Source organism: Colossoma macropomum, unplaced genomic scaffold, assembly GCF_904425465.1.
Source record: "Colossoma macropomum unplaced genomic scaffold, Colossoma_macropomum, whole genome shotgun sequence".
Taxonomy (NCBI): Eukaryota; Metazoa; Chordata; class Actinopteri; order Characiformes; family Serrasalmidae; genus Colossoma; species Colossoma macropomum.
Window position 1 is genome coordinate 17,446,487 of NW_023494791.1, and position 21,891 is coordinate 17,468,377.

At 39.2% G+C, this 21,891-nt stretch overlaps 1 protein-coding gene across 2 annotated transcripts; it reads right to left on the minus strand.

The window, feature by feature from the left end:
• Positions 1-1,419: 1,419 nt before the first annotated feature.
• On the minus strand, positions 1,420-20,763 carry ercc6 (excision repair cross-complementation group 6). Of its 2 annotated transcripts, none has more exons than XM_036574166.1 (20): positions 20,633-20,763; positions 19,752-20,168; positions 19,512-19,632; positions 19,161-19,269; positions 16,417-17,107; positions 15,276-15,407; positions 14,116-14,274; positions 12,824-12,959; positions 11,341-11,511; positions 10,545-10,721; positions 8,722-8,838; positions 7,929-8,024; positions 6,667-6,885; positions 5,787-5,897; positions 5,453-5,572; positions 5,075-5,169; positions 4,365-4,510; positions 3,467-4,142; positions 3,300-3,378; positions 1,420-3,198 (listed from the first exon to the last, which is right to left on the minus strand). In XM_036574166.1, the coding sequence occupies exons 2-20, from the start codon at positions 20,162-20,164 to the stop codon at positions 2,773-2,775; spliced, it is 4,194 nt and encodes a 1,397-aa protein (XP_036430059.1). In that variant the 5' UTR covers positions 20,165-20,168; positions 20,633-20,763; the 3' UTR covers positions 1,420-2,772. The 2 variants fall into 2 exon arrangements, with proteins under 2 accessions (XP_036430059.1, XP_036430061.1); XM_036574168.1 differs by having other exon boundaries at positions 2,773-3,198; positions 19,752-20,175; positions 20,633-20,751.
• Positions 20,764-21,891: the final 1,128 nt, after the last annotated feature.

Below are 21,891 nucleotides of genomic sequence, written 5' to 3' on the forward strand. Positions count from 1 at the left end.
TCTCCACTGCCTCTCCACTGCTGCTCCGCTGCCCGGTGGGCTGCACCCTTATTCCCAAACCAGAAACACGCGCGTGCTGCCGCTTTGTTTTTTTTTTAATTCTCCTCAGTATCTTTTTATATTAAAAATCCAGATGACTGTTTTTGGATTTTAAATTGGCTGTCAGAGCAGTAATTGCTCCTTATATGGGTTAAGGGTCCACTTTACGCGGGGATCCACTTGCTGAGCGCTCGTCCGTCCGCGGTTTTGATTTTGTTCACAGCACGGGGTCCGAGGATTTATTCAGCTTTGCTGCCTAAATGACCTGCAGCGGGACCCTTTCAATTAGTTTCAGCGCGCACGGGGGAGCGGCGCAGCGCGCGCAGACGCGCAGAATGAGGCTCTGAGTAGCAGCTGAAATTTCCGAGTGGAGGGCGGGATTGGCTGAAATCACATAAAGGGCAAAAAAAGAAGCGGCTCGGCGCCTAATTGGCTCTGTAACAGCATTACAGGCGGCTAATGGCCTGTTAGAGGCCCTGCACGATCAAGCGCTTCCCCCGCGTAAAACGCTTACGATATTAAGGGGGGAATATAATGATATTTTGGTTATTAAATGCGTGTAATTAATTTATGCACCGCTGAAAATAAAGTTGGTATTATGACCTCGGCAGAAAGCATTGGCAAACTGAAATCAAATAACTCTTTACAACTTTAAGGCGGTGTTTTATGTGTTTATTTTGTAAGTCGTCCTTTTGAAATAATGTTAAAATAGCATTACAACTGCCAGTAACTGGCACTTCGCTCTCAGTAGTTACACTACTGGCACGTGTGTTTTAATAATAATAATAATAATAATAATAACAATAATAATAATAATAATAATAATGACTATTATTAATCATTGATAATATTTATTGTTATTATTACTATGATTAATGTAAGCCTCGCGGATTATGCTCTGTCCTGTCCCCTTAATGTTGTCATTAAATAAACTAGAATACTTTTCAGTCTATAGTCCAAACACATTCGTCCAGCAAGCCAGCCTTTTTGAAGACTTTTTAAAAACTTCTTAATACATTGTCGTATTTGTTTTCGAGACAATAACACGACAGCAATGATGCATTTGTTCTAAAATTAAAACTTTTAATATCAGCAGAAGTGACTTTCAGCACCGCGGTCAGCGTCTTTAACAGCAGTGTTGACCAGCCCAGCAGCATTCAGGGATTTGTAACTTGCGTGGTCTTGGCTCCTGCTGTCTAAAAGCCCACCTTAATCTAAGAGCAATCTGACCTCATTATTGTAATATTCTGATTGTAAATTAATATATGGTTATTAAACTCACTGGTGAGCTCAGCTATCACTGACAGAAAATGTCTACATTCTACAAATTATCTCTAAGCAAAAGTGAAGGGTGGTTAAGGATTCACACAAAATAGAGCGAAAAATCAAAACGTTTTTATCTGTCAATTAAAACAGTGAGTTAACCAGAAAAGTAGTCCAATGAGATTACACAGCACTAATTTAATTTTTCATAATGCTTTCATAAAAATTGAGAATGGTATGGAGTATGACATTACCCACATGAGACAGTCACTCATAACAGACTGAAACACACACACATTCTATGGCCAGTCAAATCAGGTATCATGGTGAAATCAACATCTCACATAGTCTTTAAGAACCATAGCCTAGCTGAGCAATGTTCACATGTGGAGAAAAAGTGTACTGTTGCTCTCAGAACAAAACCTTGTATCTCAATTTTTGTCATTTTCACTTTCTTACTATGAAAAAGTTGGCTGTCCTTTATACTGAGTGAACATTACATGAAAAATGGACCAATAGAAATGCTTCATTTTGGGTGAGAAATTGGGTGAGTAATCTATTCATATTAACTTGCCTTAAATGTTAAGAATGTTTCTCTTTCTACTGTAAAAATAGCATTTTGGAGATGAGAGGTTTTTATCTGACAGATACGGAAAAATATGAATATGTGCAAAAAATGTAGTGTTTGCATTTGGAAGATCAGAAGATAATCTTACAATATTAAGGAGGTAACATTACATTTTCCATGTTCTACAAAAATATCCAACAGCCATGAGCATACATTAGGTAACATTTGGCTGGTATGTGGACTTCCTATTGGCTTGTAAATCCAAGCCCTGTCAACACTTCTCCATAAACAGGTAGAAGATTTCAGGTAGATACTTGTATATTGTTGTAACCAATCCTTGGAATGTTTACAAACTACTTAGTCAGTAAACAGCGATGGTGGTATTACTTGTACACATCTGTACAAAACATAAATATGCCTTGCCACACAAAAAGGCAATACAGATTTGAATTACTCATTCAAAGCTGTGAGTCTAAAAAAAATAATAAGTTACAATCACAGTTGTAGGCTGGCATTGTCTCCCTGAATGACATTTCTTTACAGTTATACAGAGCAAATGGAGCATATAGAGATCAAGTAAATTCCAGGTTTAACACAAAAACAAATGAATGTGCAAAAGAACAGAAACAAAAATAAATCAACAATCTCCCTTTATATACAGGGTCGGTAATCAAGTTTGAATCTTGCAATTCCGTATAAAGGAGTGATGTCGACTGAACTATACGACCACAATTTATCTGCACCTTTTTGTCATTACACTACGTCTACACACATACTAAACATTAACCTTTCCATTAAAAATAACTGCATTCAAACCAACTGCTGTGTGCAGGCATACCACAAACGGTAATCAATCTCAGTTTATAAATTCTCTGCATTACAGTACATGCATCCCACTCCCTTCATCTGTAGTCAGCTTTAAGTTTCCACATCCCCTCTTGCCCAGGAAGCCTATGAAAGTCGCAGATGTTCCTGAGTAGTTCTCTGAACACTGGTGTCTGTGCAGAGGTCAGTCTCGGGGTGAAATACTCCAGGATCTCTTTAGTGCTGGCCTGACCATCCACCTGGGACTGGAAGGCCACAAAGTTTCTCAGGTCCACCAGCAACTCATCGTGTTCAGTAGGAGTGGCAGTCGGCTGACTTGCTTGCTCATCCTCTTCCTCTTCTTGTGCCTGAGGTAAGCTAAGATGATTTCTGGCCTTTATTCTGGCCAGCAGTGAGGATGAGGAGAGGGAGGCAGAAATGGACTCTTCCTCCACTCCCTCTCCACTGAAGTGGGCAGTCAATCCTGGTTTCTTGATGCCTGACTTCTTTATAACGGCTGCATCCTACATAAATGCACAAAGATTAAATTACATTGATGACATTTAAAAGGAAAAAAATAATCTCATCTTTACAACATTTTATATAGCGTATATTGCATTTTTACCTTGCACTTCTCAGATGGCTTTTGTGTTGTGCCAGATGGCTGGGCGAGAAGAGGATTTTTCTTCTGTCCAAATCTTTTTCTAAAACAGAAATCATGTATTTTTCTCGCTGTCATTCTATTCAGGAAAAGAAATGTTTGTGTCTCTGTAGTGGCTGCAGGTTTCTTACCTGACAGGTGCTGGCGTGGCTGGTGTGGATCCTCGGGAGAAGGGCAATCTGCAGTGTTGCCTAGACACCTTCAGTGCTCTCAGGGCATCCTTAGCTACCCTGTTGGCCTCAGCCTCCACCAGGACATAGTCTGGGTTTGATGCCTCCATGATTGTGTCATGTTTCATGACACTGTGGATTCCTGATTTTTTGAACAGTTTGGCAAGAACATAATCATCACTCTTGCGTTCATCCTTTTTGTCTTCCTCCTCTTCCTCATGGTCCTCTTTCTTGTATCTCCTCTTCTTCACCAGATGAGAAATACGATGGCCCTCGAACCGGGCGTTGTCAGAGTGCTTGCGCTTTTTATGCTTGTCTTTATGTCTATCTGAGGGCAAACTTGTCCCATCTATTTTGTCACAGTGCTTTTTCTTTTCCCTGTGTTTCTGAGGAGTGCTTGCACCAAAAAGTTCTTTTTGAGGACTGTTTGTTAATAAGGCCTCAGTGGAGCCTGCTGCTGGTTTCACATTTAAAGAGTCGCTGTTTGATGGCTCAGGTGAAGTATTTTGGTTTTTTACACACACTGAGGATGTCTGGGCCTGCTCTGGCTTGGATGGCATCTGTCTATGAAGATGGTTTGACTGAGAAGAATGAGGTGTTTTTTGTCTCTTTGGAATCTGTACATCTGAACCAGTACCTAAACAGAGATGCAGAAACAAATTTACCAATTTATGGCAACACTGCAAGGGTTACAGCTTTGATTTCAACAACTGATGAGTGATATGCAGTCAACACACTGTACAGTGGACACTTTCTTAATTTATCTCTCAACTTGGAAAATTATGCTACTTTTCGTATGGCCACAATCATGGTGGAAAACTATCAATTTATGGCTTTAAATGAATAATTACATAAATACCTGCAAATATTGCACTGGTCTCAGTTCCTTGAGAACTGTCAGGACTGCTTAGCGTGAAAAGCTCATAAATATCATTGGACTTAAAAAAACGCCGCTGTTTTGGATCCTTCAGCACTCGATTGGTGAGAAACTGCTTGAAGATTTGTCTGTTGAATTAGACAAGGGAGCATTGTATTAGTTTTGTCATCTCTATTACAACACAGTGGACTTTCCCATTTCCCATTTCAGACTTTCCCATAATGACAGCAAAATAAAGCTGTATCAGCGTTGATCCTATCCTGCCACATGTCCCTGCTTAATGGTGTAACTGCTGGAAAAGTATATCTGCTCATAAGTAAGCCTGAAATTGGTAAATTAATATGTTAACAATCTATCATTTCATAGTCACTGGGAATTCCCATTGCCTCCTTATGAAATCACACAATGGGTTAGGGCTGCCTTTAGCGACCAATTTGCAAATTTGTTTTGATATTTAATGACAATATAACCCATTTCAATTACTGTCAGTTGAGCTCCTGCAGACAATGGCATTATGGAGTGGATTGCTTTGCCTTATTATTACCAAATAAAAGCAAAGCAGAAATAATTACAAATAAGGGAATGTATTTTAAAAGCCTGTGCTCAGAAAAATAAGAACAGTTCACCAAAAGTGAACACTTTCCAATACACAACAGATGTAATAACTCAAACCTGTATCACAGACAACTAACCTGTGGTAAATCTTCTCTTCTATAGTCCCAGCAGTCAATAGCCTGTAAACAGTGACTTGTTGCTTCTGTCCTATCCTCCAGGCACGCTCACGGGCCTACAGGTAGAAGAGAATCTGGTTATGTCCCCAGTGTTAGCCGTTTCCAATTTCCACTTACTATCTGAACCGCTCTATTGTATGGCACCAAAAAATCTGTGAGTGTGAAGACAATCACATACTTCCAGCAAAACACATGAAGCCGACCACTGCATTTCTTTCAAGCTGCTGAACATGCAACTTCATAAGGCAGCTTTATTCAAAGCATCCACTCAACAACTGCATCCAATAACAGAGGTGCTTTGCCAATTATGCCAAACTCGAGGTGACGCTTTTTTCAAACCTGTGTGTCCGTGCTGGGGTTCCAGTCTGGATCATAGATGATGACTCTGTTTGCGCCCGTCAGGTTGACACCTAATCCACCGACTTTGGTTGTCAGAAGGAAAATGAATATATCCTTGTTCTGCAAAACACCAAGCCATAGTGATATTAAAACACAGTGGGTTTTACCAATATACATACACTTAACCATCTGTCGAAAATTAAGATGCAAGATTATCAAAACAGTGACTACCAATCAAATCACAGTTCTCATTATTCATTTTAATCCTTTCTCAGAACAGTTAACCATCAAAAGCACAGCACAACAGGCATAAGTAATCAATAATCATTTTCACCTCATTGTATTGAGCTATGAGTGGCTGTCTGGACGCGATGGTGGTGGTGCCGTCCATTTTGAGGTAGGAGTATCCATTTCCCCTCACAAACACCTCCAGGATCTCCAGCATCTGTGTGTGTGGGAGAAATGGTTTCAGACAGAGCATTGAGAACAGGATTAGTGCTAATAGGATTAAGGGAGATTAATATTACATGTACAGAAGTACCAACTGTGTGGGTTTTAGGTTCCCTCTGAAGCCAAATCTCATTTCTATTGAACAAAGACAGCTGGGTCCTGACAGACACCCTACAATGCAATAAGGGCTCATAATGAATTCTATTAGAGGGAAAAATGACATAATATCTTTATTGGTGCTTTAGTGGCTTCTTCTGGAGATACGGCAAGTGCAGCTTATCCATCAATACACAGGGTTTATTCACATTTCTTTACTTAAGGCATGTCCACTGAGGCAAAGGATAAATGGATGCTCTTAAAGGAATTTGGATAAGAAAAAGCTGAAATGAATCTTTTCGATTCTGTGATCTTTCTAATCCAGTGCCTTAATAAATCTACAATTTCATCAGAGTTAGGCCATTATTTGAAAGCTTAATATAATGGAAACATTTGCCATGTTAGAGATACAGCTGAAATTCAAATACTTGCACAGTTGTCTTCTATTTCCCTTCTATTGATATAATCAGAGTATCTCATAGGTTGAGTTTTCCAATATTTCTATAGCTACTCATAATTTACAAGTCAGGGTTTAATTACAGAAAAAAATGCCTTGTTGTATTTTTCTTCCAACAAGACCTCTCCTTGTAGATTTGCACTTCTGTACTCTCTCTCTCTCTTCAATCAGTCTGTACTGTTCTGTCTTATTTGGAATTCAGAACACTGACCTGTCTGGACTGCGTGAAAAGCAGAACTCTGTGTCCCTGTTTAAACCACAGCCTGAGCAGAGACTCCACCACTATTAGCTTGCCCGAGCGTTTCCAGTATCCAAAGTGCTCTTCCTCAGTCAGTTCCTCTTCAGGTACGCCCCTTAGCAACCGCGGCCCGCCAGTGAACAGGTCGGGGTGGTTACAAATCTTCCTTAGGGCTATCAGGCCAGAGAAAACCTAGACAAAGGGAATGCAGGCTTAAGCTTAATATTTAAGGAAACAATTAAAAAAAAGGAAACCTTCTGTCAAACAATGCTCATGAAGGCCTTAATAAATTCAACTGATTTAATAACGGTCACTGAGCACAGTAAAGTAAAAAGAAGTCTCTTACTTCAGAGAGTTCAATGGTCCTTGCATTATATATGTCCATTAATGGACTATTGTGACCACAAAAGAGGTTTGTAAACTGCACTAAAGTCCCATAGCCTTTGCTTCCGCACACATTTGGAGCTCAGTGATGAATAGCTTATTTGGAAAACCTTCATGACAGTGTGCACATAAAACTACAGCTCGCAGATTTATAGCAGGGGTACCCGAATCCTGGTACTGGAGATCTACCACCCTGAAGAGTATAGCTCCTAATCTAACAGACCTGATCCAGGTAATAGAGGCCTTCAGTGGCATCTGACTATTAGAGCCAGGTGTGCTACATCTGAAATCTCCACGGTGGTTGTTCTCCATGGGCACCCCGATCCATAGAATGCTTGGACTGTGCAAATATGAACTTTAATATGTAAGAATAAGAAAAACAGAACCTGAAATATATTAACAGATACCTTCACAGACATAACTGAACATTCAGCAACAAAAACTAAGCAATTGTCCACATTTTTCAAACAGCACGCAGCACTGATGTATGTGTGAAGTGACAGCAAAGGGAGAGCTACGCTGCTGGACAGTAAACTGAATAATGAATGAGGCTTTCTCGTTCCAGGGAAGCAACAAAGTGTGCCTTATTATTAAAAATGAACAACAAATGAATATAATATTCCATCTGTTAGCACTCTATTTATCTTCCATTTATATATTCTATAGAAGACATATAAACTATCCTTAAGCTGTGCCTCAGTACTTTATCTTGTTTCTGGACTCAATATGAAAGCGGTCAGTTTGTACTAACCAACTAATGACTTACTAACATCCTCCACTATGATCTTTCACGCTTGCCCATCTTCTCATCATTTGTGGATGTTTCAGTGTGAAGACAAAAGCAGAATTACCTGCATATCTCCATTCAGAATCTGGTAGACTTCCTTGGAATCCAGAAAGTCCTGATAGACTTTCCGTTGTTCTTCAGTTAATCTGCAAAAAAGCACCTGGAAAAAAAACAAAAAAACAAAAAACAAAACATATAGCTACATATATTTAAAAGTGAATTCCACTGTTTCAGGAGTTGAGGAGTAAACCAAGTTATTTAGAGTGTTTGAGATGAAATGGTGAAGAAACACCAGTGGTGGTAGAAACCAGGGGTCACACTGTCACAACACAAATATAGCCATTTTATTAACTATCCAAAAGGATGAGTGAATCTACACGTCTCCTGAGTTTTTATATGTAATTTTGAAAATGGTAAAACTGTGATAAATCAGAAAAATAGAAGGTTTGGGGACGACTTTGCTTTACAACACTCTGCATGTACATCTCCCCCCTGCATATTCTCAAAAAATATGTTTTAAGCTAAATGTTTATCACAAAACTACTGCCTCAATGTTTGTAACTATTTCATATGACAACTTTCTGTGAGGCAGCTTTTAGAGGCATTAAATGCTTCAGGCGTCTGCTTCCTATCACTACTGTTGTGAACAATTGTGACTCAGTAAGTTTCTCTATCTTTATATCTTATCCAATGAATTGTGCAGAAATTTTCAAAATTCCTGTCTAACCACTATAGCTATTATACTTGTCAGATTTATTTAAGGTTCTTAAATTTTTCTATGCAGATACAAAAAACTGTAACAGTCAACTGGTGTCTTTCGTATATGTATAAATTGTTGGTGTAGGCTGTGTGCAGACCTGCTCGTTTTTGTCTGGTAACGAGAGATTAGCCTTTACGTCAGCTTTCATTCTCCTCAGCAGGTATGGGTTGATGCTGTCACGAAGGACACAGGCACACTTATAAGCTGTTTGCACCTAAGGAGACAAAGAGGGCAAAAATATCAACAACCTCCAAGATTATTTCAAAACCAGGAAAAAGTAAGTGTGGTGAACCCACTGCCATCTCTTATAGCATGAGTGAGAGAAGTTAAATTACAATTCAAATTTGATTCCACTGTCTTTTTCCTAGAGACAGTACACAGTAAATATTCACTTCTAAATAACAGCAAATGAGTACACATTTTATAAAGTGCTAGCAGAGTTGTGTGTCCTGAGGCATGTCAGCAGCAGCCCTCTCTTCTCTTCCTTTCAGCAGATTGACACATTAAAGATTCATAAGAGTGCTGCTGGACTCCAGAGGGGGCCCACACGCTTTTATCAATAATGTTCTCCTGATCCAGTGTTAGGCCAAATGCCATTTAGCAGTAATTTAAAGGGATCCGCAGATCAAAAGAAAGCCAGCAGTAGGCCCACAACACTTCAGGGCACACAATAAGCCTGGATTAGAGCACACTTGAGAAAACAAGAGAGAGCACTACGGAGAGAGAAGAAGAAAGGGAGAGAAAAGAGGACAGTGCGATTAGCTGAATGAAAGCACGTGAAGGGTGTGAGAGCATATGCTACAGTAATAGAGCTTGTGGAAAATGCTTCAGGCATCATGTCCTCCTCTCATTGCTGATTAACTCAAGAGGAACATGAGTCTTGACACCAGGGGCCATTTTATTCACAAACAGAATTTAACACAATAAAACGCAGACTGAGGACATATAATTTGATAGCTAATTTTCATTTGGATACTTTACCTAAAAATCTCTAAACATAAATACGTTCATGTTACGTCTTTCTGTGGAATAAAAAAGGTAAAATCTGTATGTGTAGAAAGCATATGTGCAGTATCTGAATAATGACTGCTGAGAAGAGAAGCTACGTGAGTCATGGGCCTGTCTAACCATTTAATAACATTAATATTTATTATAAAGGTCTTTATTATTGGCAAAGGAAGCTTTAGTGACCACTCAAACCAGGAAATAAAATTCATGAAGCAAGTGTATTATTAAAGAGGTTAATAATAGCACATCCATATTCTTTTCATAGCATGTAGGCTGCCATTGTCATGGTGCTAAAGTGGCAAACTCACTTTAATTAAAAGGCCCATATCCTACATTTTTCTTGGGTTTTATTTTTCCCCTTGAGATCCATTTTGGTTGGTTTTATGTACCAAAAATGGTCTTAAATAATTTTCAAATGACCATTTTCCAACGTTGTGTTTTTGTTAATTGTGCCTTTAAGACTGATATAGGATTTGGATACTGTTTTGATCGGCTCGCCTGTATTGTGCTTTATTATAAAGCAGGCAGAGCTGAAACTCTGCTTAAAATGTCACTATGAATGGGTGGGGCTAAACTGCTGCAGGCTGCATAGGCAGATAGATATATGTAAATGAGTTGTTTCTTGTGGCAGTATTCTCTTCTGATCACAGGTTATGTTTATTAGATTGGTGTGAAACTGTAAAACACAACAATGAATGTGGCCAAATGCTCTGAGTGATTTAAAACAAAAAAAAAAACATGGCTATATACAGTGCAAATATACAGTGAACATTAATTTGCCCTTAATATACATTTGTATTAGAGGAATAAGATCATATATTCATATAAATTTAATCAGAGTAGATTTTTTAATGGATGCTTCAAGTGGTGCATGTTAGAGAATGACTGCGATTGTGGATTGTGGTCTCCTACCTGCACTGGAGAGGCATTGGAATATCCACCCATGGTGATAGGCACTGAGAACTGCTCCATGAAGACCGGGAGAGTGCCCAGTTTCCCTGGAAACACAAAGTCAAAGAGGGACCACAGCTCTTTTAGGTTATTCTGCATGGGTGAGCCGGAGAGGATGAAACGATGGGGGGTCCGGAACTAGGAGCAGAAAAACAAAAGCAACAAGTTCAGAAGTTATCAGCATTGTAAAATTCTCCTGAGATATCACACAAAAGAAAGTGCATATAAGCTACAAAGCAGATAAAGTGGAAGCAAAGTAAAAAGTATATAAAGTGGAATGTAGAATATAAAGTGGATGACAAAACACATTTTTTAAGCCTCAATGGTAAAAGCAAATTACGGTACGCAGTTAACAATAGTCAGGAATTATTTGACAATGAAAACTCTTTGTGATACATTAGGCCTAAAAGCACCATTAGCTTCAGTTTATTCAATACCAAATCGAAGAGATGTGGAATTTCCAATGGATTTTTTAATATTGTGATCCATAATGCTATAGCACACATAAATTAATTAAGAAGTGGAGGAAAGTAAGATAAGAGGTCTGAGTGGGTAAGGCTGAGATTTCAGACTACAACTGGAACCTGCATTATCAGTGAGGGTGGTGTGAATGCCTTAATTGGAGCAAAACATTTATAATAACATACAGTTTGTTATTATAAATTATAGCTCCATCACCTCATCTGACGAGTAAAGAGTCAGTAGTTCTGACCCTATGGTCATGGTACAGACCCTGTGATATAAAGGTCCTGTTCACCTGCTTGCATGCAATAGTGACTCCAGCATTGGGGTTCCTGATCTTGTGGCCCTCATCCAGGATGGCGTAATGCCAGTCATATTTCTGGATGTAATCCTGCATGATGCGCACGTACGAGTACGAAGTGATGAGGATGCCGTGGCTAGCGGCTATCTCTGGGATGAGCTTTTCCTGAAAAACACAACGACAAAACGTTTATGATCATGACCCTGCTTATAGTAGTGTTCATCATTACAGTCACAGTGGAAATACTATAGTAGGTCATCTGCACCAGGCTCCTGTCTTCATAAAAATCGCTACACTAGATGTCCACCTCCACGCTTCACACCGAAAGCCTCAAGTGAATTCCAATTAAAAGCACACCAGCCACGTAACCCCTAGTTTTTTCTCCTTCTTTACTTTGTAGCCAATTAATAAGGTACATCTGGTCTGCGGCAGTGTTAGCGTGAGCGTGAAAACTCTGTCATTAGGCATAAATGTAGCACAAACATGCCCCCCTCCCCACCTCCCCCAAGCTCCTGAGACCAATCCTCCTCCTAGAGGGCAAAGCGTGGACTGCCAGGCAACAGCCCCCATTAATCACTGTGTCAGGCAGGGAGAGGGGGGTAGCAGAAAGAAGCCCTCATAGTAAACACCTCACAGCAGCCCTACAGCAACTCCATCTACCTTAGCTTTAATTAATTTAACATTTCCTTGGAGCCAAATCTACTTCACACTAGGATATCTGCTTACGGAGGGGAAAAATATCACACTGGCATGAATAGTGTAAAATCAGGGCTACAGTGCTCCAGCACAATCTTGCTGTCATGCTAGGACTCAGCGTGGGAAAGTTTACTTTCATACAGGTTTAATATGCAAAATACTAAACAAAATTCTGTGGCCACAAAAGAAAATACAATATGCAGGTGGGTCCAAAAGTCTGAGATCCCTAGTGAATATTCTTCTTCTTTTGCATTCTTTAATGCAATGCAACTTAATACAGTTTTTTTTTATTACAAATTAAATGATCAGCCCTACAGTTTAAGTGAAATACAGAATATTTAAAATGTTTTATTTAATAAATAAATAAAAATAATAAAATGGACATTTTCACCGTTTTAACATGGTAGATCCGCTTAAATTAGAATAGTGACAGAAATGCATTAATGCAGAATCTTGAATATTTCTGTATTTTACTTGTCATAACTTTTCTTTCTTTTACAAATTTTAAAAATGTAACAACTTTCTGTTGCTTCTTTTTTAATGTAAAAACTTTGTTGTTTATTTCCAGGTTCAAATGAAAAAATCCCAGATTTTCAATGTGGATTTATCATTGTAATAGAACATATTCCTTAAAATAATTATATTACTTAATGAATATTATAACATGTTCATTCAAACTATGTCTACAAAATAAATGTCAAAATTAACTCACAGTTACATGTGACACACATGGACCCACAGGCTTTAAAGTTATATTTTAGGAAAATACTTTTTGACTCACCCTCTTGTTACTAAAGGAGCCTGTTTCATGGAGAACTGCCACACGGAAAGGAGGCCACCAGGTATGGAACTCTTTCACCCACTGATGCATAACTGTGGCTGGGCAGACAATAACAGTAGGCCCTAACCCTGCATACCTGTACAGATAACGCAAAAGTTGTGAAATCATTTTAGCGCAGTACAGTTAAAATCATAATCACACTTATGATGAAGATTTTGACTCGGTTTGTAAGTCCAAAGCCAGAATAGAAAAATGTGACTTGAGATAGGATTCACTTTGTTAGCACTGTATGTCACAAATGAGTACAACTATTTACTAATTAATTTATATCATTACATAAATGAAGTTTTAAAACATTAAATTAGAAATCCAAATGAGATTCTGAGTCAAAGCTTACTTTGAAATCAGCAGGTCTAAATTAACCAGCACAGTACAAGACATGCCACATTTGTGAAGGGAGAAGAAAAAGTTATTAATTTTGAATTTAAAAACTTTGAGTAGTGCAGATCTGTAGATGAGCATGTTTAAACTAAATAAGGAGGTCGTGAACTCTGAGCTGATGCTAGTCCAGTGTAATGCTCCCCCAGCGTGTTCTCCAATGGAGATGAATCGACAAAATGCACTAAATGGCTCTAGGAGCATTAAAGCATGATATGATATTCCGGACCGTGGCAGCCATTGATATTGAGCCGTAATTGAGTTTGCAAACAATCAATTTGCGGATGGGCGACGCCAGACATAGTAGTATTGACCAGCCAGGAGGCCCCCACCCTGAGCAAACACGGCACTGAGAAACAAAAAGGCACTGCCTTAAACGTATTTAATTATGTGTTTCATGTTTAATTTCCCTCCCTCCCCCCTTCCCTACAGTTACTCTCATTTCACGTCCTTGTTCTTCCTTTGATGTCGCCACTAAGAGAATTAGAGGGATATCATAATTGAAACGTCTTTAATAATTCACGCCAAACCTCTCTCCACCAGCAATCCAGCTGCTGAAATATTCATTGCAATCAAGACTTTCAGTCTGGAGGGGTGGGGTGAGAGTGGGCGTGGCAACAGAGTGTGTATGTGCTTTAAAAACAATACGTGAAAATACAAAGAGCTGATTTCTTTAATAATCTCATTTCCTACAAGGATCTCAGCGAACAACAGAGAGAGTAGAAAAGAACAGAAAGTAGCATATAGATTTTTAAATTGTTTTGTATTAGTGTGTGACATAGATTATGCAGGACAGTGGATGTATATGGAACCACAGGGGCAGTTAAGGGGTATGGCCATGTGGGGTCTCTTGCCTGTAATTGGAGCCGCGTGTCCTCAGCTTGCTGTAGCTCAGGCCTGCCAGGAAGGCAATTACCTGGATGGTCTTGCCAAGGCCCATCTCATCTCCCAGAATGCCTCCTGCCTGCTGGCAGTGCAGTTCCCACATCCACCTGACACCTGTCTGCTGATACCTGGACAACAAAAGCAAGCATGTAGGACAAAACGCCAGCCCAGCACAACACAAACACCACACCTGATCAATTAATCATAGGGCCATTATCTCTATTGATTCTAAATAAATGGCCTGTAAGTGTTGCCCGATTGATGTGTTGTAAAACGTAGCTGCGGCACAAGAGCAGCAGCTTCCTGTTGTAAGCCTAGAGCCCTAAACATGCAGAGCAATAAATCCATCCATCAGTGCTGCTCTCTTTCCACTATTTCATATTCTTTTTTATCATTAATTTCCCAAACAAATAAATAATTTGAATCAAATGAGAAGTATGATTCACATGTTAATATTATTTTTTTTATGAGGATTGCGAGACATGCTGGGAATCAAATACAGTTCGATTTCATGCTATGAAACACGTGATAACGTGAATGTATCTACTACCTCAAATATGCTAACTGATTAATGATGACATAACGCAAACGTATCAGTTACCAAAACGAGAAAAATGCAAAGTTAAAGTTAGCTAGCTTCTAATTTGAATTTTCTGTTACACCGTAAATAAAGAAGCAGTTACACAAGACAGGAACAGGTTGTAAATGAACTTTTTATGCTCAGTTTACTTAATATTAAGATGCAGCCTTAAACTTAACATATTGTTTTTTACTTTTATATAAATATTGCACTTCTAAGAAAATGACTTGTGCCAGTTATCTCTTCAGCAGGCACCACTGTCTTCTAGATACAATGGAAATTATAAAAAATGACAAAAAAAAATAAATGATTACATAAATAAATGTTGACATTATGTTAGCATTTCTTTTCTCATCCTGCACTGAAAATATATGGTGATGCAAAAAACAACATGTATCATATCGTGAAACCTGCATATCGTAACACCCCTACTGATCATATATCCGAGCTTCAAATAAAGAAAAGACTATAAAATAAACTGTTTCTATCTGCAAGTAAATTTCTCAAGCAAACACGTTTGTTATGTTGAGTGTAAATCCCATGTCTCACTTGAAGAGTTTCTTCCAGAGAAAGCCTGGCATCTTAAAACCTTCATCAAACTCAGCGTCGCTCTCTTCAGACTCGTCCTCTCCTGCTTGTCTCTTCCGCTCTTTCTCCTGGAGTCGCTGCCTCTTCCACTTCCTGCAGGATGACAGTCACTACATTACTGAAAATGTTTCCCCTGCTGATTTCACACACTGTCTGATCTAGGTTTCGATTAGCCAAAAGGAGTCTCACGCAACTGAAACTCTTCTACTGCTGACATTCTTAATTTGACTCAGCAAGCATTGTTTAAAAAACCACCTCTGGGAAAGTTCGCTTCAGAGTGTGAAGTACTGTATGGACCAGTAGTCCTAGTCCCTGGCCTCTAGTTTTAATTTCCCAGTCTGAGAGAGAGATAGAGCGAGGCCACCGCACTGCCTTAGTTAGCTCCCTCGCCATCATTCTTGCAGGGCAGCTTTAATTGAACCACTTCTGGCTGCAGGGATACGGCAGTTAGTGGCAGTGTCATCACGGAAGCAAATTAAGATTGATACAGACAATTAGGAGTTTGAGCTCCCCAAGAAAGGTGTGGAAAGAGGAGTGGAGGGAAAAAAAATCCATCTTCATTTGGGCCTGGCCCTGTCACTCCACAATGAAACTGTTCCCTTTATCTGGGGCTTCCGAGACTGCACTTGTAATTAAGTCAAGACTAAGCATTGGTTCAGTTAATTACGTTTTTTTTTTTTTTACTCTCCCCACCTCCTCCACTCCACACTGTAGTACTCCACCAGCAGCATCCAGAAATGTGTGACTGCATTCACATCCAAATCATAGTGCAGAAAGTGTGGAGAAAGAGACTGTGCCAACTCAATTTTCTTACTATAAATATGAATTCTCAATCTTGTTAGGTCTGGTACCATCTATTTTCACATTAGCATTGTAGAATAAATAGATGCATATTATAATGAGAAAAAATGAATAGACAGAGAATTTGCTTAGTCAAAGAACAGCTGCCAATCTCTTCAATGGATTATCTATTCTAGCACACATAGTAGGCAAAAGATGGTTACATGAATCATTCAATCATTTGAATTTGTGTTTGCAAAGAACTATGGCATTTCTAATGTATTAACATAAATTTTGGCCAAGGCATTCCTGTTAATCTTACCTAATCCTTTGCCTGTAGTATTCAATATCGCCATCGTCTTTGTATTTCTTCATCTTGCCTTTTCTCCCAGAGTCCTCATCCTCATCTGAGCAGCTGGGAAGGTATTCGTCACTCTCTTCTTCCTTCCTGGGCTTTCTGGGTTTGGCCTCACTCTTCTTTCTATAGGGCTTAAGTTCATACTCCTCATTTTCATCAACCCAGAACTCATCATCTGGTTCTGGTTCATCAGGGTCCATCAGCTCATCACTAGGCACATACTCAGAGGCCTCACTGTCTGAATCCCCTTCCCTGTGTCTCTTCTTCTTGGCCTGGGGAAACTCTTTCTCCACCTTAGGCCTGGCTTTGGGGTGAGCCTTTAATGCAGTCCTCTGAAGCTTCCGCATGCGCTTCTGCAGTTTCTTCTCTTGCTTGGAAAGAGTTCCGTTCTTCTTGGGAGCCTTTGCTGATTGAGTCTTGGTGAGCTTCTTCTTCAGAGAGGGTTTCTTCCTCCTCTCTGCCATCACGGCTTGGTCAGCAAGATACTTGTCGAAGCCAGAGTTTTCGCTGAGCATCACCTTGCGTGGTGCCTTCTTTTCTTCCTTCTGAGGGATCCGGGTACCAAAAGGCGTCATGTGACCTGTGCGAATGAGCTCTTCCCACTCTGTCTCCTGAGCTGGCATGAGCATACTGCCCAGCGTCGATGGTCCTGGCTCTGCCAAAAACATGCACACAAAGTATATGTCTATAGTTAGTGAGACTCCTAACATGGTACCATCAAAGTGTACTTGTGTCATGATTTCACTGTTTCTAAAAGTTCTTGCCCTAATGAAATTGAAAGGAAGTGAGAAAGATGCTTGATTATTGTATCATAGGGATGTAATTCAGCAGCATGGTCACGTAATGTGCAGCCACACAAATATCACTACATATTTGGTGCAGCTTAGAGCTAATCTGAAGTTACTTATCTGGACATTGTGCACATTTTTCTTACAAACACTACACAACATTGAAATAAATGCAAATTAACAATAATGCAATAATAGAGCGATGCGTCATCTATACCCTGAAAGTGACATACTGTGATGTTGCTTCTCTGTTTTAGTGATATATTTGATAGATAATGAGCAGATCCATGACATAATGCCCATAAAATGAAAAGCAGTTTGTTTCTAGTTGTTTGATTCTATTTTCTATTCTACTGTCATTATTCATTATATCCAGGACCTGACAATGTATGTCATTGAGTGGGTTCTGATTGTTTTGAAAAAAAAAAAAAACAGTTTAAACTTCACAAAACTTCAATAAATGGGACGTTTCCTTCCTAAAAATACTTAAAATACTGTGTTAAGCTCTCTCTGGAGTCATTTTACATTAAAAAAATGGAACAAAACAGTTAATTCAAACAAAGCTGTATCAGGTTAGCAAAATGTTCTTTTAGCATAGAGTAGCAGTTCTCAGGAAGCATCTATTCTCAAATATCATTAATGCAATCTTAAATATCTTATGATACCATAGCTTCTTTGGAAAATATCATGATACTGGAATTTCTTGATATCATGCAGCCCTACACAGTAACAAGTAACAAGAATTGACTGTATGCAAAAAAAGTCATGGCTGTCTTGTGAGATGGTTGAAAGAACACCTGTTTAGTTCATGTCTACTCCTCAATGCATTCTAATCATTGTATGGATTCAGTACCATTTCATTTCATTTGATGCAGCATTAGTTAAGAGTAACGATTTCAATGCAGTATCGACACATAAAAAAAAAAAGAAAGAAAAAGTCACTTCTGGGGGTCTCTCATTTGCCGTCTTGGTGGAAACTCCTGTCAAACCTAGGCATCCAGTTACATCCTTTCGGAATAAAGTGGGAGGGATGAGGAGGGGTTTATGGTCTGCATGCATCCACACTCAAATCACTGGGCCTTTTTTCTTTTTGCTTGTGTTTTTTTGGGCCTTATTTTGTCAGGAAAAATCAATTCTGACCTTAAAATCTAAAATTGCATCAAACATGAAAATGTGAATTGTTCCTACAGCTTGAAATATTTGTCTGAACCTGATGGGAGCTGATTACTCACATCGGGTTCAGTCATGTCCAGACATCGTTTCCTGAATTTGTGTCAGGCTCAAGTGGGGTTCAGATTTCAGATTTGAGTTCTTATATTCCGCCTCCCACTTTTAAATAGATACTCCATGCTGCTTTAGTTGTTCTCCTTACTGTACTTTTCCCTCCTAGTTTCAATAGCTTAAAATGTTTTTTAATATGGCATGCTGGAGTCATTCCCTCGCGTTGTTGACAAAATTTAGCACAGAGGCCCATGAGACCCATGCTTGAGAGAAAATGGATCCATGGAAAATACATCAGTAAATTGATTCAGGAGAGTACAGATTAGTGCAGCCAAGTTGGTGGTGTGGGCCAGGTTGGAAAAGTTCTTGGACAAGAAGTTCTCAGGCTGTATTTGGGTTCATACAAAAAAATCAGGTCTGATTAAAGCTCTAATCATTACATCTCTAGTACTGATTAACTAAAATCAGGTACTGACTGAATGAATTTGAATATAGTCTGTTCTTTTATTCTTTTAAATGCTACTGGCTTATAATGTACTAGTAAAATTCACCCAGAACACTTTTTTCATGTGACATTCACTTAAAATGCACTCTTTCAGATACTGCTTGACATGTAAGGCATTGGCAAAGAAACTGTGTGGCATTAAAAAGCAATTGACGTATGCCAGCTATAGCTATGGAACCGTATTTCACTCTCACCTTCATCATCCTCAGTCAATAACTCTGCCTCAAGCTTCTGGATATCCTCCCCCCCAAGAATGGCTTGTAAACGTCTCTGCTTGGCTCTGATCTTTTTTAACTGCTTCTCCTGTAAATGATAAGAGGTTTCTAAACTTACCAAGATGCTGATACAGGAGTAGCTCCCGAACATCTTACTCTGTCTTATTATTATTATGGGAGCTATAATGTGTCAACAACATAATGGACAGTATACAGTCACATCTTTCAGAGAAAGTGATGAACAACCATTTTAAAATAGATTGTTAAATTCAGCCAATCTGAACATAACAAGCTGATGGCAGTGTCTTCAAAAAATACTCGTCTGCTTACTTTGTTTTCCTTTTGCCGTTTGACAGACTCGATTTTCCGGCTGATGTCCTTGCTGGAGGTAGCATAAGGAGTAAGCTGCTCTATTATTTTGTTTATTTGTCTTAGAGCAGTTGTGCATGACCTAAGAAGATACAATACAAAACATGGACATATTCAGTATGTGTTGGAGATCACAGCATCATTTTTTGACTGAACTTGAAATCCAGGTCATTTCAGGGAGGCAATTTTTCACCTCCATACCTGACATCATCCAGCACAGACTCGTATTCTTTCTCTGCCTCGGCCTTAGCTGCAGCCTGGTTGGCCTCGTGGATGGCTCTGTCCACCTGCTGCAGGACCCCTTGTTCCAGCACATCCTGGTCATAGACATCCACTCCTAAGCCCTGGAGCTCAGCGGCCTGAGCACTCTGATCAACTGCCTGGATCTCCTGACGGTTGATCTGGAGTAGAAGCTGGGATTTTCTAGAGTTCTCAGACCCAACAGTCTCAGGACAGGCTGCTGCTGGCTCTTCACGGCCTCTCCCTGGAATGGACAGCCCAGTGGTCCCCCTGTTGATTCCATTGTCCTCTTGGCCTCCTGGTGTTAGAGCACTGACAGGACTGGATAGAACTGGAGGGTCTTGGTCCTCACTATTGTCGACTGGCATTTTCATGCAACTGCAATCAGTTATGACACCAGGAGGTAAAGTGAACAATTCATTTATCAGTTACCTTCCTGAAGATTGCACATAACAACTCACAGTGTAAATAAACAGCTGTCACTCTGAAAATGCCCAAACAAACGACTAACCACTGTCAAATGTAGTCAGCTATGCCGACTACCCAAGAACTTGTGCAACTAGCTACCTATTGAATTTTAAAGCTTTTAGGCGGCTGAAGCTACTTGACACTAAAATATTAATAACAGTAGTAATAATAATAATAATAATAACAACAATGACGACATATTCAGTTGTCACGAGCTCAACTGAACCCCCATAACGTTACTGTGTGAGGATCTTGGCCAGCTTGTTATTGTTAGCTAGCTAATCAGCTAAGTCAGACTTCTTTACCCAAATATTCTAAAAATTGTTTCTACATTTACCAAAAATGATAAAATTATAATCAGTCAAGAAACGAACCTTTCAAACCTGAATCTGTTCAAAAATTTATTCGTTTTACAGTAAAATCCATCTAGAGTCTCTCTACCAGTGTACTACTCTCACACGTATGCTAGTTACACAATGTACTCTCAGCGGTGTGAAGGGAGAGATCACATACCATCATAACACTCCTCCACAACCCGTCAAAATAAAAGTGTGAGCTCTGTCGAAGGAAGCCTGAGCACAGAGAAAAAGGTCATTGATGACTTGGATTTCTCCCTGCTAACACTGACTAAACACTGTAAAAATAAGCTCATGAAATATGTAATTTTACCTATATAAAAAAAAACTTTTCATAGGTTTTTTAAATTATTTTTTCCCCAGATTTCCTACCCGGCCCACAAGAGGGCCTCGTTGGGCTGGAGCTGGGAGAAAGCCCCGACATGAAAAGAATTAATTATAAAAAGACATGTGTTGACTAACTTGGTTTGAGCTAGTTCAGTTACGTTATGAGGTCATGATACCTCTTTGCTAAGCGTGCTAAGTTTGCTGAGTGTGGAGGACCACCATTCTGCTCAACACTCCTCAGGAGTGAGGAGAACATATAGCGGCCTCTTGAGTGGCATGGTAAGCTTTCATAACGGCTAGAGCAAGAGTGTCGTTAATAATAATAAAAAAATAAAATAAAATAAAAGAGGATAAGGATGTAGTGTTTCGTAATAAACTCTAGAGGGCGTAAGACACCTTTTTTTTGCCTTGGAGCTCATGCTCACTTGCCATATTAAGTCTAATTGTTCATGTTACGATGCTATAACTGATGGTATTACATGCTGTAACAGCAGCTTATTTAACTTGAAAAAAAAATCATTAATTGTAATTACTGAATCATTCTGGCTAGGGCTTTAAGCAGCCTCGCTCATTTCTCTTGAAAGACTTCCAAGCCTAATTAAATACTTGAGCCCCATAAACTTTAACTTTAGTTTCACTGATTTTACTTGAAACTAAACTTACTTAATTTTTTGTTACTTAATTAATTAGTTTAGTTCAGTTTACTTGCAGATTGCTACGTGTAGAAAATAAGTAAACTGTTCTCACTGAGCTGAATGGATCACACTGCACTAAAATCAAATGCAGCAAAAAGGAATTCACGCATGTGTCTGATGATATTTGGCATTTCCCTGGACCTTGGGCTTCATGCCAGGTTTTTTAGTAGTCCTATTAGGTACTTTTTTGTGTTTCCTTTTAAAAGCATAAAGGAAATCAAAAGGTTTTGTGGAAATAAATTGGCATGGGATTAC